This window comes from Rhea pennata, chromosome 2 (assembly GCF_028389875.1).
Source record: "Rhea pennata isolate bPtePen1 chromosome 2, bPtePen1.pri, whole genome shotgun sequence".
Classification (NCBI taxonomy): Eukaryota; Metazoa; Chordata; class Aves; order Rheiformes; family Rheidae; genus Rhea; species Rhea pennata.
The window spans coordinates 115,963,295-115,981,006 of NC_084664.1; the positions used below are offsets into that span (position 1 = coordinate 115,963,295).

A 17,712-nucleotide genomic window follows, 5' to 3' on the forward strand; every position below is an offset into this window, starting at 1 on the left:
CAGCGGCGGCAGCCGGGGCAGCGCGTGAGCCTCTCCCGCCGCCCGCTGCTATGCTGCGGGGCGCCGCGGGGCCCCTGGCGAAGCGGCAGCGCCCCTCGCCTCCCCCCGCCTCGCCTCCCCCTCCATGAGCGCCTCGGCGGCCGCCCCCCCGAGGCTGATGCCCGGCGTGCCCCCGGAGCAGGCGGCCGCCGCGCCCCCCGCCAGCGCCGCCGCCGCCGGGGCTGCGCCGCCCGCGGGACTCCTCGGCAGCGGCCCGGCGCCCGCCCGCGGCAGCGTCGCGGCCACGGCGCCCCGCGGCTCCGCGCCCGCTGCCCCGCCGCCGCGCGTGGTGGGCGGCGGGGTGCGGGCGGCGGCGCCGCCGCCGGTGGCTCCCAAGGGGCCGCCCACGGCCACCATCCAGTTACCGGCCAACTTCCAGCTCCCGCCAGGTAAGCGGGGCCGGGCCGGGGCGGGCGGGAAGCCCCTGGCGCGGCGGCGGCCGGCGCCCAACTTCGAGCCGCCGCTCGCGCCGGCCGTTGCGACCGTTGAGCCGGCGGGTTCCCCCCCCCCGCCCGCCGCGGCCGGCCCTTGCGGGCGAGCCGCCGCGTGCGCCCGGCGGCGCCCGCCCTGCGCGGGGCCCCGAGTTAGTCAGCGCTGCGCGGCGCCTTCTCTCGCGCGGGCTCCTGGGGGTTGCGATGAGGTCCCGTCCGAGGCCGAGCTTCGGCTGCCGGAGCGAGTCGGCGGACGGGTCCCCGGGACCCCCGCGGGGAGCGGCGGGGCTGGGGCCGCCGCCTGGGGCGGGCCGTCAGCTAGCGCGCTGGCGGAGAGCGGGGTGCGGAACGGGAAGCGCCTCGGCTTACCTGCCGGGAGGGTGAGTTGGGGCCGCTTTTCAAAGAGCCGACGCTCATTCAGGCTCTTTCCAAGTTCCTTGCGCTTACTGCTACCTTGTTTCCTCAGTCTCTTGTGAGATGAGCTATCGTTTGGCAACCGGTAAAACGACATGGGGTGGGGGGAGCAAAAAGTGAACAGGAGTCAGTCTGGCCGAAGTGGAAGTCCCTTCACTTCTTCGGTTTCTCTGTGCACCGTGAGAAGTAGCTCATGGCTATGTCAAATTGAGAAACTTGAGCTCAGCTCACACATCTGCTAAATATTTTGGGCAAGTTGCTTTTCTGCCTAAGACTTCTGTAAATTGGGATGTTTGTCTATTCTGCAGAGCACTAGTAACATGAATCAATTGGCATTTGAGATGCTTAATGTCTGGAAGTCTGTGGATTAGACAACTTTTGATTAGTTCCTGTGAACAACTAAGTGGCAAAGTTGCTTTATTTTTTTAACTTAAAAATGGTTGAGACTTGTATGGAACTCAGTTGAATGAATAATGTGATAAAGTGTAAATGTGTGTCTACCTTTTTTACACACTCTAAACAAGCTACTGCAGACGAATTCTTGTCGCTGTTATGACCAGACTAACATGAACTATTAGTGAAATAATATATTAATGTGCATAAGGACTGTGATGAAGATGTTGGGAATAGTATTACATGTTGCCCTTTGAAATGATTTTCTTTCAAAAAAGCCTGTGAAGGGAAATAAAGCATTTAGGGAGGCATCACATACTTATGCATGTGTTTCCTACAGAGGCAAAGAAAAGATTAATGTAGAAACTGTATAGTGATGATAAATGAGTATGATTAAATACTTTGGATATTCACAGAGGATTACACAGATGTTCCTACTTGCACTTTCTCATAAGAGAAATAATATGCTATTAATTCTACACTTCCTGCTCTTCACTGTTGGACTACATTTTAATAGTAAAAGAACAAAAAAGAGGCTTTGATTCTACTGGTCTCGGAATCATTATATTGAGACCCCCAAGATGCAATCATTTTATTGCTGTGTTGCCATTTTTGCTATGATTATTTTCTGCCAAGACAGTTCCTTTGTTGGAACATCTGTCACAGTTACTTTCAGGTAGGATGTGGCTTGGATGGATAGCAAATCTTGAAAATATGCACCAGGAGCACAGGGATTAATATATTTTTTTTCAGTTTTCTTGAACAAAATCAATAGCTGAATGTATGGTCTGGGTATTTTCTCCCTTCTTTTAAGGAATTATGTGAAATTTAAAATAATTCTTAAAAGTTGTCTTTAATTGTTAAGTTTCTCTTTAGATTTCTCAGCACTCACATGATACTATAATGTCTGAGTAGTCAGCAGTCAAAATCCTTGATTAGTCTAAATCTTTGCCAAGTTTCCACTGAGGTGAACTACTTTGAAAGTGTACTAGGTACTTTATTATTTACCAGTAGAGGCTCCTGAATCTTTGGGTTCTCTATCTAATATTTTGGTGTTCTGAAATGTATTGATGTTAAATACCTCTTTCCATGAAGGTGAATGTTCATGCAAGTTACTTGTAGTTTGGAATCTTCTCTAAGGATGTATAAGGCTTTTACTTTTTACTACTTGTGGAAAGCTCCAGTTACTAAAAATATAGGGTTTTTTGTTTTGTTGTTTGTTTTTACCCCTTACCAGCTTGGTTTGATTACATCAAGGTGTACTGTTGAGTGTAATCTGACTTGTACTGAGGCAGTAGGCAGATGTAAGAAAATTAGTGTTACACTTAAATTGCATCAGCTTGTTCTCCTTGCTCCTGGGAGAAGAAACAATGAAAGTGGACTTCGTATTGAAAGTTTAGAAGTGCCAGTATTATACAGCATTGTAAATTGAAAGTTACTGTAGGGATTTTCATACTTTGGAAGGAGCTCAGAAATTATCACATACTGAATGGATGTGTGTTTCAGAGTAATTTGTTAATCATTTTAAGGACAATCTAAAAGTGCATTCTAGTTTGAGGAAGTGTTAATATTCTACCTATGTCTTCCGAATGAATTAATTTTGTTGAATGATAAAAACCATTCAGGAAGCTGAAATGTAAGATGTATAGCATTTAAGCTACAAGAGTCAGTGTACATTAAAAAAAAAAAGGGTGCAATAAAAGACAAAGTTCTTAGGCTTGAGAAGTTCATATTTTGGATAAGTTGCAAAATCAAGTGATGCAGGATAAAATAAACAAGGAAGAGTGCACTTACTCTAAAATCATGACATTCAACCCGTGGCATCTATGGAAGCTGTTAAGAAAAAAATGCCCACAGAAAGAAACTATGCTTCTTCCAACTCTGAAACCGAAGTATTTGTGTGTGTGTGCGTGCGTGCATGCAAAAGAGACTGCACTGCTTTTCCTCTTGAGTATTCTTAGTGCTTGTAAACTTTTGCAAGCTTGATCAGGAGTTCCTCATGTACTTCTCTGGGGCTACCATTTGGGGAGGAAAGACTCACAAGTTATATTTGTTTGCCTCCTTTGTTTGAAAGCCAATGAGAGTTCTTGCGTATCATGAATTTAAGGCATTCTTCTTCTTCCTTCTGTCTTCTTCTCACTCTTGCCCATGATAAAGCATGGCTAGGAGTTGGGAAAATAAGTGACTGATATTGGGGTATGACTTTATTTTTCTGAGCACAGATTATACCAAGTGCCAGATCTCCAAGTTACGCAAGGAATCTTTGTCAGTCACTGAGCTTTGCAAGTTCTCCAGTTCTAACAGAACCCAAACTTGCTCATTAGTAACAAGACTTTTTTATCTACTGCCCATGTTTTCCTCTACCAAATACAAATTTTATACTGCATAACTGGCAGTTAGACTAGTGTTGTATACTCGAGGCATTTCTCCTTTGCTGTCAGGATATCTGCTGTGCTAGCAGTTGTGAGGTTGGAGTCCCAGACTGCTTTTTGGCCAGCTGTGGTGGGTAATATGTGGTAGAATTCCAGTTGGGAACTGCATCCTTTGTGTGCCTTGAAGAGGACAGAGATTCTGCTTCAAAGCTTTGGCTGTGGCCTTTTGACCTTAAATACAACCGTCTCTCAGATTGGATGGCTTGGCTGCTCTGTTGAGGAACAAGAGGTTTTATAAGGTCTACTGAAGAGAGTGTTCCTTCTTTATTTCCCTCCCTCTAGTTAAAAAAAAAAAAAAAAAAAAAGACACCTTTGCAGAATTTCAGAAGAGTGTTTTTGGCAGGTTAGTCTGTGACATTGCCAAAGAGCAGACAAAGCTGACATGTGCAGTGCTTTCCAGTATTGCCAACGTATGCCTCTGTCCTGAGCTCTGGTGATCCAGTCTTTGGCCTGTGCTGATGCTCCTAAAACCGCAAATTTCTTGTTAAAAAGATGGACTGTGACACAAGACATTATACCCCTGGTTGACTTAAATTTACTGTTAGAAAAAATGGCTAGGTTGGGCTGTGCTGTTAACAGGAGAAAATAGTTGAAGGCTTGGAAAGGGATAATGGTGGAAGGGGAAAGAGTAGCAAGTTTTCTAGTGACATTTACTGTGTTGCTGTTTCACCTCCATCATGGCTGAGTAAGGCAAAAATTGTGTTTAAGTAATATGAAGACTTCTGAAGGGCTATGAGAAATTTTTGCAGCTCTCCTTTAGTGTCTTTGGTCATGATGCTATTTTATGCAGCTAGATAGAGAAGGAGCATAAAAATGATAGCCTTTTTCCTTATTCTCCTTGACTTTTCTTGAACTAAGTTCTTTGTCCCTTCTGCTTGTGTCATTGTTCATCTTTTGCTGTTCATGGCCTTCAAATACTGAAAGGCAAGAAGAATAACAGTGCTTTTATAGGCAGATGTTGAAGGGACAGTTACCAAACAGCTTGTCTTCTCTTCTGAAGGGACAATGAAATACAAAACTTGATGAGGTGCTAGAGATCCTTCATATATACCTTAGGGTCTGCTTACAGTAGTAGTGCCTGGAAAAACAACACCTGTGTTGTTGGTGCTGCTGCTACTGGTTACAGAAGCTGTTGTAGCAGCTGCCAGCCCTTTTTGCTGTGGCATCAGCTATGTCCGAGTATAACTGTTCATTTTATCCTTTCTGTTATTAACACCACTGAACTCAAACAAGTATGATATCAACAAAGAAAAGTTATTGTGAGGGGAAAAACAAACCCCAGTATGGATGGGTACCTGTGGGTTTGCTTTAGCTGGTGAGTAGAAGGACTTACTGAGGTCAATTAGCATGACATTGCTGGCATTCATGCAACTGATTTTTAGTGGCTTGCTTGGTGTTGAGTGGTCTTTAACTTCTGTTTTCCCCAAACTGGCAGGTGTTGTCTGGAAGAGTGCTGACTGGCCTGGGTCTAAACTGTGATACTCATGAAAGAGTACTGCTGACTCTAGTGGCTGGAACCATGCCCTGACTCTGCCTTCATTTACGCTAGTAAGCTAGTGTAAACCATGGCCTCTGGATACGGATTCCTTTGCATCTGACTTGGAGGGGAAATGGCAGCAGTTACAGGCTCTTCATTTCTATTTGCAGTTCAGTTGTCTTTAGTTGTATGTTTTGATTTGCCTCTGGCAAGTTTTCCACTGCCTATAGTTTAGCTAAGCTGATAGTGAATAACTGTTCGGAAAGCACAATTGTTTTTTCTGTTTATGGCAGATGGCCAGAGCCGGAATGGCAAAAGACAGTGCAACACAAACACCTGTGGGTGGGAAAAGGAAAGAACTAATGCAGGTATCCCAGAATTGCTCCTGGGTGATACAGAATTTGGTCTCTTCAGGTTTCTCATAAATTTATGGAGAAGTTAATCTGGGGAGATAATGGGTAAATATTGGCTTGCTGTCTTCTGCTTTTGAAATTGACTTAATACCTGTAAATACACAAAATACACTACTCTGAATTGGTTTGGTCTGTTGATTTGTTACTCCTAGGTGTAGAACTGCACGAGGAATCTGATACTTTATATTTGCATCTGATCTTTCACTTTGGAATAAAGGGAAATGTTCACTTAAAAATACTTCTTAGTTTATATTTTCATTATATAGGAGGTGGCTATCCAAGTATTTTTTGCTTCATAAGTCAAGAAAATAGGGGCTTTGCTTCAAAATCTACAATTTCTGGATATTGATAATCGCTTGAGGTTTGAATATAATCAGCTATAGGGTGACCAATAGGTGCTAAATGGGAGGGTAATACATGATTGCAACCTTTTATATCTCAATAACTTCTCCTATTTAGCAGGTTTATCAGAAAGAATTGTTTGCAAACTTCTCCCTCCACAGTGGGCAGCACCACTTGTCTACTCTTCTTTGGAAAAAAGTCAAAATTTTGGAAGATCTGAGGAACTGAGTCAAATTTAACAGACAGTGAATATGTGTCTTCCACTGTAACTAGTAGAAATTTCAGATGCTCCATAGGACTTGATTTTTCTTTCAGGGCTAAATAGATGTATCTGGCAAAGCAGGACTTTCATATCCTTAAATGCACTACCATGTTGGAATTAACTTTATAACTTCTGCTAAGATTTAAATGATAATTTCTTGATTTCTTTTTCGCAAAAGATAAATGCAGTTGGAATGGTAAAGCATTGAGATAGGACATTCGGTAAAATTAAAGGGACGCTAAATGTTGTTTAGATTTTAAAATCACCTGGACTGCATTGGGAAGAATTGCAGCAACTGGCTGGTGAATATTAAACTTTCTTTTACTCCTTACAAGAGAGACAGTGTGATCTTGAACTTCTGTTGCTTTTGCGGTATTTAAAAAACCCTTTAGTATTTAGTAGTAAAGATAGCACACGCAAATGATAGCTGGAAAAATACCAAAAATACTTCATTTTTTTTTCCCCAAAGACACTGATCAAGTATGTAAGCTCATCAGTTATATTGAGTAGCTTGCAATATCAGTTTAAGTCTGTTTAGAGAACTGAATGTGTCATGTCATGTGGTAGAAATCTGTGCTATGCTCAGTGGGTAGTGCTGTATGTTAGAGTTGCATATGCAAGTTTTGCTGTAAGTTGCAAAGCTTCTGGTAAGTATGAAAGATAAAATCAAGGAATAATTAGTACTGTCCTGGTCATTGCAAGCATCTGTGTGTTTTTTTTTTTTTTTTTTTTGTGAAACCAGTCTCTGAAAATTATGGTGATATCACAAGATAGATGTGCATAATTTGCAAAGTGGAAAGGATCACAATAGATGCAGGTAAGCTGCCTGTTACTCAAATTGTCAGGTATCTGGAGCAAAGTCCACTAAAAGGTATTTCCCATCAGTGTCTCAAAGAAATAGTCTCTGATTACAATTGAAGTAGAGAAAACATGGGCAGGAGATGAAAATCCCCTGTTATTAGTGAGCAAATCTGGGCTTCCTTAGACCTAGAGAACTAGTGAGGCATAGTGATATTCCCTGGATAATTTCGTGAACTAGGACCAGTCAGATGATACAGTAATGATGGTGTTTGGTTTTCATAGCTTATATTTGATTTGTAGGTACTGTCTGCTTCTAGGAGGTCTCTGGGAAATTAAAGTTCCTTATGTTTATGTTCAGGCTTGATTAATAATGCAGTGTGCCCTGGTTGACACAATGCCTGAAGGCTGTTTCACATCCATCTTGCCAAGTGACTGTTGCCATTTAGTTAAAACAGAACCTCAAGAAGCCAGATCCAGCTGATTGTTTGGCAACTTATTACTAGAGTATTTTCTTGAGGCAGCTGAAGGTGTGTGTGGAAGGGGGAAAGTGTATTCAGTATGCTTTTATCTGGTTTGTATCCTAAACATTTTACAGATGTACAGTTTGGGCGATAGTTTCCACAGTATTTGCATAGACTGAAATTAATAGTTCTGTGAAAGTTTTGCTGTCTTTTGTAAGGATTTTTTGTTGTTGTTTCATCTCATTTGAAACGATGAGATCAGTGTTAAATCTTACAGTATATAGCCCTTTGCTTGCCCATCTGAAATAAGTGAAAAGTGCCCATGGACATGTAACATGTTCATACATGTAGACATGTAAATCCTGAGGAAATCAAGTGGAATACAATCTTCTGTTGATTTCCATGCGAACACCCAGAAAACAAGTGTCTGCTAGGGAAACTAATCTGGATGAACTGCTTGCTCTTAGTTGAGACAGATTTAAAGGGGTGATACTGCCCTCTCTTAGAACTCTGCCAAGATAACAGTTACATTAACATCTCATAATTTAAAATTAAGACCTAATTTAAACACTAAGTTTCAGATCTCTCTGTAACAGCTTAATACCTCACAGTGTTCTAGGAATGATATGTGCAGAGTATTGGCGTGTCTTCTGGTTCATATAGGTTTATGTATGACTTCAATGTGTCAAACATCTGACTTGCTGTTTAAAGAATATGACTCCAGTGAATACTGGGAGTACAGAACAAACCAGAAGGTTTGGCGTGTAGATTCAATGCCTTTTTGGACTAAGTTCTCCTGAAAGCATGGATATGGCACTTAAGCTCCTTCAAGGTGTTGTTTCATTGCCATCAGCTGAGTCCTTTGCAAGAAGGCAAAGCTCTTTTGTGAAGTAACTTAGGTCCAAGAGAACTTGATTCTCAGGTCATCTATCTGTAGATAATCCTGAGACTGATTTAGATGACAGCAACCCAGCCTTAAGTAACTGAGGAACCGAACATGAAAGGTGTGATTTGTAGACTTCTTTTCTTCACTTTCTCATAGTGCTCCAGTCTGCTATGGCAGAGCAAGCCTAAAGAGCTGTTTTGTTAAAGCAGTTGTGTTGGAAATCACATAATCAAAGTAATGATTTAATTTGACAATTTAAGCTTCAAATATAGCAACATACAGTATATCTCCACAGGAGCACAGCTATTTTGTTCAGTTCAGGTACATAGATGTTCCTTGTGGAAGTTCTTCAGAAATGTCCTCAGATTTGGCTTGTGTGATAGAAATTTAACGGTAAAACTTACCTTTATACGGAGATGCGTCAGTGTTCTGTACTGCCGGATGAAACTCTGAACTTCAGTTGATGACAATTTTATATGAACAGCAGTGCTGTTTTCATGACAACATTGCATGAACACAGTAAAGCTGAAGCAGATGTTCTTACACGCAGTGGTATAAACAGTCTTCTGTCATCGTTCATAGCAGTGACTTTCTCTGGGGACAGTTTTTTGTTCTACTGACTGTAATTAAAATGAGGAGAAACTCATCTCTTGAATTACTTGAGTGTCTGGAAGCTGCTGCTTCTGCTAACCTAAATTTTGTTTCTTGATTCCAGTGGTGGATGCTAACTAAACATGACTACAGCTTAGAAAAGTTGAATGGGGTTCTTAGATAGTTTACAAAAAGCTGGATTTCCTTGCCTGGTGGGATTGGGACAGCACAAATTTTTAGCCATGTCAGACTAAATTTTTAGGTATATCAGGCTTGAGCAGCAAATGAGATTTAAATAGGAGATCTCTAGTTTTCCATGACACATGCTGCTTCTGTGCCAAGTTAGAGGGTGTTGTGAGTGGTCACTGCCCAGCTTTGCAGGAGAGATGGTCAGTACTGTCTGAAGTATTGGTCCTAGAGCTTCTGCTCCATAGGAGAAGACAAGTAGTCTGAGAAGGGTATAGACCTCAGTGAGATTTCTTTAAGTTGAAGTTATCACTTATTTCCTTCTGGTTAGCTTCAAAGGAAGCTTGCCTTGGTTTCTGTCGTCAGTTCCTTCCATTCTAGCCTTCCTGCAGGATGGCAGCTGAAGGTAGGTATGTAGGGAAGAAAGAAATCAGCTCCTTAAGTGAGCAATTCTACTTTTGACTGTCTTTACTGGCAGTCAGGAAAAATAAATAGCTTCCCAAATGATGTTTTTGGCAGAGCAGATGGAATTTCTAGAGATAGACATCTAAATTCATTGTAAAAGGACTGTTACCTGAAAGAGGTGCCCAAGTTTTCTAATGATATACATGAAGAACTGATCCATGCCAGTAGCTAATCACTTGAATTTTTTGTTTGAGATGTGAAAATAAGAACAGCCTCGTAACCCTAAGGGGATTGTCCCTAGGTCTTAATGTCAAAGTGCATGAGTGATATGAATGTGATTCCTGTTGTCTGAAACAACTTTAGTAAAACTATGAAACTGTGTATCCTGTGAACAAGCTTTCCTTGTGATTGGAAATGGGAAGCGATGCCCCGAAGAGGGCATTTGTGGTGCTGAGAAGATGTCTCACACTGTTCAGTAACTACAATTGATGCTGATATTTTGGTCACAGATTAGACATCTCTTCTGTGTTTTAAATGCTGTGCTGGGTGGCAGTAACCGAAACTTCACTGGTTCAGCTCTTCAATTTTTTTCCTGAGGAGTTGCTATATAGTGATTGACCGTAAGACACGATCTGTTTTCATATTTAGACTGGCAAAAATTACTTTCTAGTGAATGCAAAACTAGCTTCTCATACACATTTTTTTTGAATGTGAAGAAAATGGATTCTTGTCTTCCCTTTAGTTCCTGCAGTAGCATCTTGGTAGCCGCACAAGTCTGTTTCTGTTGAGGATTTTAAGAATGCTGTTACCTGCTCTCTCATTTCACAGCTTTACATAACACATGAAACTTCAGCCATAGGTTTTGAGTGCTTTAAAACTTTTTGTTCTGACAGAAGACACCTCCTATGTCTGTTCTTGGTGCCTGTGTTGACTTCAGTGTTGGGTCATTGCTTTTGTTTCAAGGCGGAAAAGAGGTATCAGAAGTCTGGGGAATAAGAGGGTTAACTGTGAAAAGTTTAGCTGAATTGCTGCAACCAAAAGTGGAATATGAATGTGTATTTCAAGTTCTCAATTCTTTCAAAAGAGCCATGTGCCAATCTAGTGTCATTTCAAGAGATCAATTTCTGTAATTGCCCAGAACTGTGAATTTCGTGCTTGTTTTTAAATAATGTTGTGTGCCTCTTTTGTGGAAAAAATAGTATCATTAAATTTCTAAGTCTGGACTTTTTTCTCCAACAGGAACTGTTCTTATCAGAAGCGGTAATGGCCAGCTAATGCTAGTATCTCAACAAGCAATAGCACGAGCACAGAGTCAGCCACAAAGTAACACGAATGTAAGACCATCTGTACCTACCAGCACACCTGCAGTCAGAATATGTGCTGTACAGGTAACTACTCTTAACAGCTTTAAATTAAAGTAGGTGTATGTTCTGTTCTTTCATGTAGTTATAACAGTGTCAAAAAAAAAAAAAAAAAAAGTTGAGTTCACTAAGTACCTGAAAGCTTTCTTAAATGCTGCCATGCTGAACAGTCTGTTTTTCACATAAATGCCGCTTTGCTTTCTCAGTATGAAAAACCTGCTAGCAGTTATACACGGTATAGCTCTAATCCAGGAGTCCTTCTCTTAGGATGATGATGCGAATTGTTCTAAAAACTACCTAAATTGTCATTGCTCGAAACTGCAACCTTGCAGTCTTCTAATGAGAAGCTTTTCAGATGCTAACTAAGCATCTGAGAATGGGCTCCTGTGTCCTTAGGATGTTTCTCCTTCTCTGTGCTCTGCTGGTTCTTGTTTCCCTCTGATAATGTAGCCATCACAAAAAATAAGAAAGGGCACAAAAAATCTAATCATTTATGTAGTTTTTCACAGCATGCTCATTTAACCTTTTCATTTTGATTAGGGATTGTGTCTAAATGTCTTAATCCCTTTTCCCTTGTAGAAGGTAGAAAAATAGCTTTGAAAACTGCTTAAACTATGTGGGTTAAATGGTATGTATATTACTATAAGAGAGTGTTTCTTGATTTATGCTGATTTATGCTGGACAAGAGTAGGTATTAACTTCAGTGTCTGTTTTATCATTGACTTGTTGGACAACTGTTCTCCATACAATATTACTTCTTTCTTTGAAGAACTCTGGCACCCAATTACTAAAGAAAGTAACAGCTACTCCTGTGAAAATATCGCAAACAACAAATTCTGTGGCTTCTACTGTTCAGCCACTTGCTGTAATACAGGTAGGTGACAAACTTTAAATCCCTCTAGAATAACATCCAGTGATGGAGAGAACTGAAGATTATATGGATGCATTCTTGTTATTTATAACTAATCTGACTTTCACTAAGCTAATAAATTTTGTCCTTGCAATGTATTTCTTTATTCAATGTCCCTTTCTTTTTGTAAATGTGTTATTTAATTGTACTTTTGCCAGTGTGTGAGATCTATACTCAGTGAAGTAGTGATGAGTACAGTGCTTGTACAATGGTAATGAGCAATGTGTAATGTCTGGGTGAAATAAGTAGTTCTGAGAATGATTTGCTATGCATTTGTGCCCTGTGATTGAGCTTCTTCAGGCTGTAGATGAATCTCTTCTGGTGGCTGGAGACTTCATAATGGTACTGTCTTGTGTAGGTTTCCTGCTGCCTTTTGAAAAAAGTATAACCAAAGTGTTGCCAGGTGGAAGGGGCTCTTTCTTCACCCTTCTCCTCTGCCAAGCTCTTTTTCATGTGTCTCACTTTCCTTTTCTTGTTTTTCTCATTAAAACCTGAAGGAAGGTGATGTCTGAAGACTTCTTCTGCAACTGAATTGGACAGACAGGTTCCAAAGATATGGGTGAGAATAGACAGTGGCTGGAAATTCACAGGCTTGCAACCTGTAGTGTTCGAGATTTTTCCTAGATCCAATTCTTCTGTTCTTGGACCAGAGTTCTAGATAAACATGTATGATTAAGGAAAACTACTACTTTTTCCAGCTAAAATATTCTGTCCTCTCCATGACCTGGAGGAGAAATCTAGCTTGTACGTCCTTCTTTCATTTGTGAAAGAGCTTGAATGGGACTTGCCTGTAGCTGTTGATCAAGCCCTCAATGAAGGAGTAGGATCAGTCATTCAGAACATGGTGGATGTATGTTCTTGACCTTGAGGGTCTTCGAAGGATATGTTCACTGACAGCCACAACTAACAGTCTGATTTATAAATTTGTTCTCCTGCTGCTCTTCTGCTTTAGCAACTGAAAGCAACTTACAGCTTTGCCTGTGATGTTCTCTCTCTTCCTTCTTGCTGCAGACAGATATTGTTAAAGGGGAGAACCTGGAGACCTATTTTTTAAATACATTTCTGTTTTACCTAGAATGGAAAGAACATACTTATTCGTGTCTAATAAGAACAGTAACCTGTATTCATTATCCATTTTTATTGTGAAGTACTTGAAAACCATGTGTTCATGGTCTCTAGGTAGAGAATTTTAAGGTATAAAGAATATTATCATCTACTCTACTACCCTTGAACTAGGGAGAAATGATGAAGATAAAGATTAGACTGTGAGGACCCAGGCAGTTTTATCCATCAGACAGAGCAAATGTAATAAAGATTGAAGTTTGTTATGCTAATAACTTCACCTTTTTCTTTGAACTTACATCTGCCTGTGCTCTTTTTTTCTTAGTTTTTCTCTGCTGTCATAGTTTGGTTTGAGGTAATCAGTTCAACCTGTGTTCCCTTGAGGTATTGAGAGAGATGGACATAGAATATTCCTTTTCTGTAACCTTTTTTAAGCTATAGAAACGTGAGCACTTCTAATAAGCATAGTTTGTTTTAAACAAGAAATATGATTCTAAGAAAAATTAATACCACTTTTGTGATTGGTTTCCTTAACCTACCTAATCTGTTGAAGATTGCAATACCTGCACAAGTGTCTTGTACAATAAGGTGTAAATAGGTGCAATATGGATACATCTTGCTATCAAAAGGCTGCTTCGCTCCTCATTCTGGAGGATGTAGTTTGTGGAACAGCTGTGAGGAGCATGCTAACAAGTTAGTCTGACAGGTTGCAGGAAAGCTTTGGGAAAAGAAAGGAAGAGCCCATGGATCTGATTTCTATGGCAGCTGTTATATGTGTGATGCCTAAAAGAACTTGCTGGTATTACAATATTTTGAGGTCAGAGAAAAGGATTGTTGGTGTGGCGATGTGATGTCATCGCAGAAGGTGAGAGAATGAATAGGAACTAATGCTTAGCTTGGTTGCATTTCTCTTATCCTATGCTAAGTGTAACTTGGAACATTATTCTATGCAATACTCTCTAGTTACTGACTTAAGGACTCTTCATCTAAAATATTTCCATTTGTTGTCATTCTTGCATGTTTGAGCTCCAAGGTTAAAAATAAATAAATAAATAAAAATGTGCAGGTATTTTGTCTCTTCTTCTTCCCAGATGGGATAACAAAGTTGCAAAGTATTTAATTAGCATCATGCTGGGGCACTTTCATTTAGATGCAAAGCTCTTCTCTTGAAATTACTTCTAAATATGCAGGATTAATGCCATTTTTGTTGTGACTGTTTCTCTGTTGCTTGAAGTGAGAATGAGAATTTTCAGTAGTGAAAAAGGTTGAGGGCAGGTGATAGAAGGCTGATTCCCATATATCTGTCTTCCTGGGAAAAGGGTCCAGCAGACTTCCTGTTGTTCCCTCCCTCAGCTGATAAAATTCTGTTCTGACCTTGATGTGTAAACATAGTGGGAATCGCAAGAGATCAGCTCCAACAAACCTCATGTTTTCAGTTTTTAAAGCCCAAAGCATTGCAACTTGACAGTTTTGTGCTCTGTCTCCTGCAGTCTCCCTCCCTACCATCTGTTGGTGGGATTCTTGTGCCCAGTTTGCTTTGCTGTGGTCTTAGAGCAGTTGAGCTTCATCCTTGGAAGAAGCAGTCGTGGTGGCAAAGATCCTGCAGAGAGCTATTAAAGTGTTACCAACAGTGGGAGCCTAAGCTGGAGTGCTTTCTGGTAGCTGCCTGCCTCTTTCACATCAAGCTGGCAGCAGCTTGTGAGCTGTGGGGTGGACCTACCTTGGGGTGGGGGGGAGAGAAGTGACAAAAGTGCTTGAGTTTTGTGCTAATTTTAAATGTTTGCTCACTAATTTTCCCTGTCTGGAAAAATTCAGAAACACTTTGATATTCTACAGACTGTCCAACTGTGTTTTTGTTTTATTTGTGATAGGATGAGTTGGGCTCTCTTGTGTGTTATTTTTGAGTAATGAAATTATCATGAATTAATTTGTGATTATTGGACTAAACTGCAATATTTGAATATAGTAGGAGTCAGTGAAATAGTGCTGCACAGATCTGAATCTAGAATTTGGCCTGCAAAACTAGGTTGTTTTTTTTTTTTTTTGAAGTGGTAGTGGAAAGGCAGGAACAAAATAACATCTAACTTCAGTTTGTGTTAACCATTTTGCTTATTTTGATATCCTACAGCTTCAGTCTTTAGCTTTTTTCTATCAAATAGAGTTTGAAAGTTGTGAGGTATTTTAGTGGCAAAATATTACTCATATTTGGTATTCTGGTTTTGTATCAAAAGAACTGGGGGATTTTTTTCTTCAAAGTCTGAAGTAGAAATACTCATTTTTAGTGTGTGTATATATACATATATGTGTATATATATACACACATATATGTGTGTGTGTATATATATATTTTAAACTATGCTCATCTTTAGCCTGGTTTGTAAAAGAGAAAGGCAACTGTATTCTTGTTATTTCCCAAACCTTCATTCCTTTCCAGGTTCTGGAACTTCTGAATCTGCTGATAAATTTTATTTAGATTTGAAAGAGGTGAAAGTATCAAATAACTAAATCTTGTGAAGTCTTGTGTCTGGGAATGATTCAAATTGGTGCCCATGTGGAGCGAAAGGCAGGAAAAACTTGTTCATTAGGTGTTTTTTGCCCAGCTGGCTGCTTTTGCTTGGCACGTGTGCATCTCCAAAGTGGACACAATGCATGTTTCTTGCCTGGTGGCTGTGTGATAGGAAACATGAGAGTTATTGCAATTGGGAGAGGAGGTTAAGTTATTTCAGAGGGAGGTATATAATCTCTTGAGGCTGTATCTCTCCAGAGCAGCATCAGTTGGCTTAGTGTTGTCCAAAATTGATTAATCCTAGACTGCAGAAGTCTGGCAAAGTTATGGTATTGCTTTCTTCAAATAAGTTTACCTATCTCTCTTTCCAGTGGAAGCTGGAAGTAGTTATTCCAGAGTGGGTGAACCTTTTTTGCCCCCCCCCCCCCCCCCCAAATAGAACCAATTAATTATGGCTGTGGTGGTTCTCTACCTTTATTATATTAAATAGAGCATTCATTAAAGCAATTGAATACCGTCTTTAAAAGCAAAGATGGAAATAGTTTAGCTATATTGTAAATAGCTTGGTAATTTGGAGAGCGGAGAGATGATGATGCTTTATACGCTAGCAGAATACTGTATGTTTGTTCAAGTTAGTGTTTGATTTAAAAAGTGTTAATTTTTCCTTTTAGCCAGCAGCTGCAACAGCTAGTGTTACTACAGTTACTGCTGTAAAGCCTTCAAGTACTGGAACACCTGTAAAACTTCCAGTTACAGGACCACCTGCACAGTCAACCTCCCAAAAGACAGTTTCTGTGAAAGCAGAGGGCACAACAGTAGCACAGACCAACACTTCTGCAGTAAGAAAAAAGTTTAATTAAAAATTAACATTTTCTATATTTATCAGAGGTTGGAGAGCCAATGGAAGATCTAACAGTCTTTTTATTTTCGCACTAGGAAATGCTAGAGAATGTGAAGAAATGCAGGAATTTTCTTGCTACGCTAATAAAACTGGCATCTAGTGGACCTCAAGCCCCTGAAATGGGGCAGAATGTGAAGACTCTGGTGCAAAATCTGTTGGTGAGACTCTTCACACTAATGACAAAACTTTGTTTATCAATTTGTGACATATTGACTTTTAGTTTTGTTCCATGTCTTTCTGCTTATATGTTGTTCTTTAAACAACATACTGATTGTTGTTTACCCTTGATTCTACCCTTGATTTTGGGTAGAATACACCTGACTCTTTAAATCTTACACTATAACATACATTTTAACTAGTTACTATACTTCCTTGCCTGTGTCATCCCCACTCCCGTTCCTCTTTAATTTTATACTTGTACATAATTGATAATAGAAAGAGCTGATGGTTTACACAACTTATGGGTCTCAGCTGCTTTGCTTTTCTTTTTTTAATAACAGTAGTGTAGTTTTGAGTCAGAATGAAACCCTTGCTGTTCAGGAGGTTGTAGTGCGGTGCTGAGTCCAAACTGCTGTTGCACTCTTAAGATGGAGTTGACTTAAAAGTTGACAATTTGAAGCTCCAGTGAAGCAAGCTATTATCTGTATACAACGTGATGGAGAAAGTAAGTTGGTGTCTGCCAACCCTCTGTGATGTATTTCTCCTTCTAGTTGGCTTCTAGACACCTAGTGCTGAACCCAGGCCCAGCTGGGTTTTCTGCTAGCATTTTCTCCTATACTACTGCTTGACATTTGACCTGCTCCTTTTTTATTCCACCTTAGCAGAAGGCTATGTGCTGCAAAAGGGAGATAGCTTTGCTGATGGTACTGACAGACTGATTGGTTTCTTTTTTGTTATAGAAAAGTGCATTGTAGACAGAAGTGTTACCTCAGGGAGCAGTATGTCTTAAGATACAGCCTTGCAGAAATATGCTGTTCTCTTCTTCCTCTTCTTCTGCTTTCATGTCCATGCTGTATTATATACCTTCTCTTGGACAATATCAGAATTATTCCTACTTGTGCTTAGAGTACTTTTTAAGAACAGCCCTTACCAGGTGTATATCATTGAATCATGCATTTATTTGCTTTTTACAGAATTTTAAAAAAGCTGCGCCTCTAGCACTCAATATGTGTTTGTGATGTAAATGCAAAATAAATGTTTTGTATGCATGAGGGAAACAAGTAAATGGCAGCTGTGAAGTAAAATGGTCCTTAAGATAGTGTTTTATAAAGCAGGTGTCAAGCACCTTGCATGCACTAACACAGAGTACCAGATTGCTGCATCTGTATCAGTGAGTTTGTAGACCTCAGTGACCTGTATCCATACCTCAGACAGAACACGCCAGCAGGTCAAATGACTAGATAGAGCTGTGGCATGTTTTGGTAAGCCAATGAATATAT

At 40.4% G+C, this 17,712-nt stretch overlaps 1 protein-coding gene across 1 annotated transcript in view; it reads left to right on the forward strand.

Moving 5' to 3' along the window:
• The first annotated feature begins 124 nt into the window (after positions 1 to 124).
• TAF4B (TATA-box binding protein associated factor 4b) overlaps positions 125 to 17,712 on the forward strand; it is a 67,328-nt gene continuing 49,740 nt past the window's right edge. The window contains exons 1-5 of the mRNA XM_062568143.1: positions 125 to 428; positions 10,773 to 10,921; positions 11,664 to 11,768; positions 16,044 to 16,211; positions 16,309 to 16,431. Of these exons, the coding sequence (XP_062424127.1) occupies positions 125 to 428; positions 10,773 to 10,921; positions 11,664 to 11,768; positions 16,044 to 16,211; positions 16,309 to 16,431 (849 nt within the window). The remainder of the gene's footprint in view (positions 429 to 10,772; positions 10,922 to 11,663; positions 11,769 to 16,043; positions 16,212 to 16,308; positions 16,432 to 17,712) is intronic.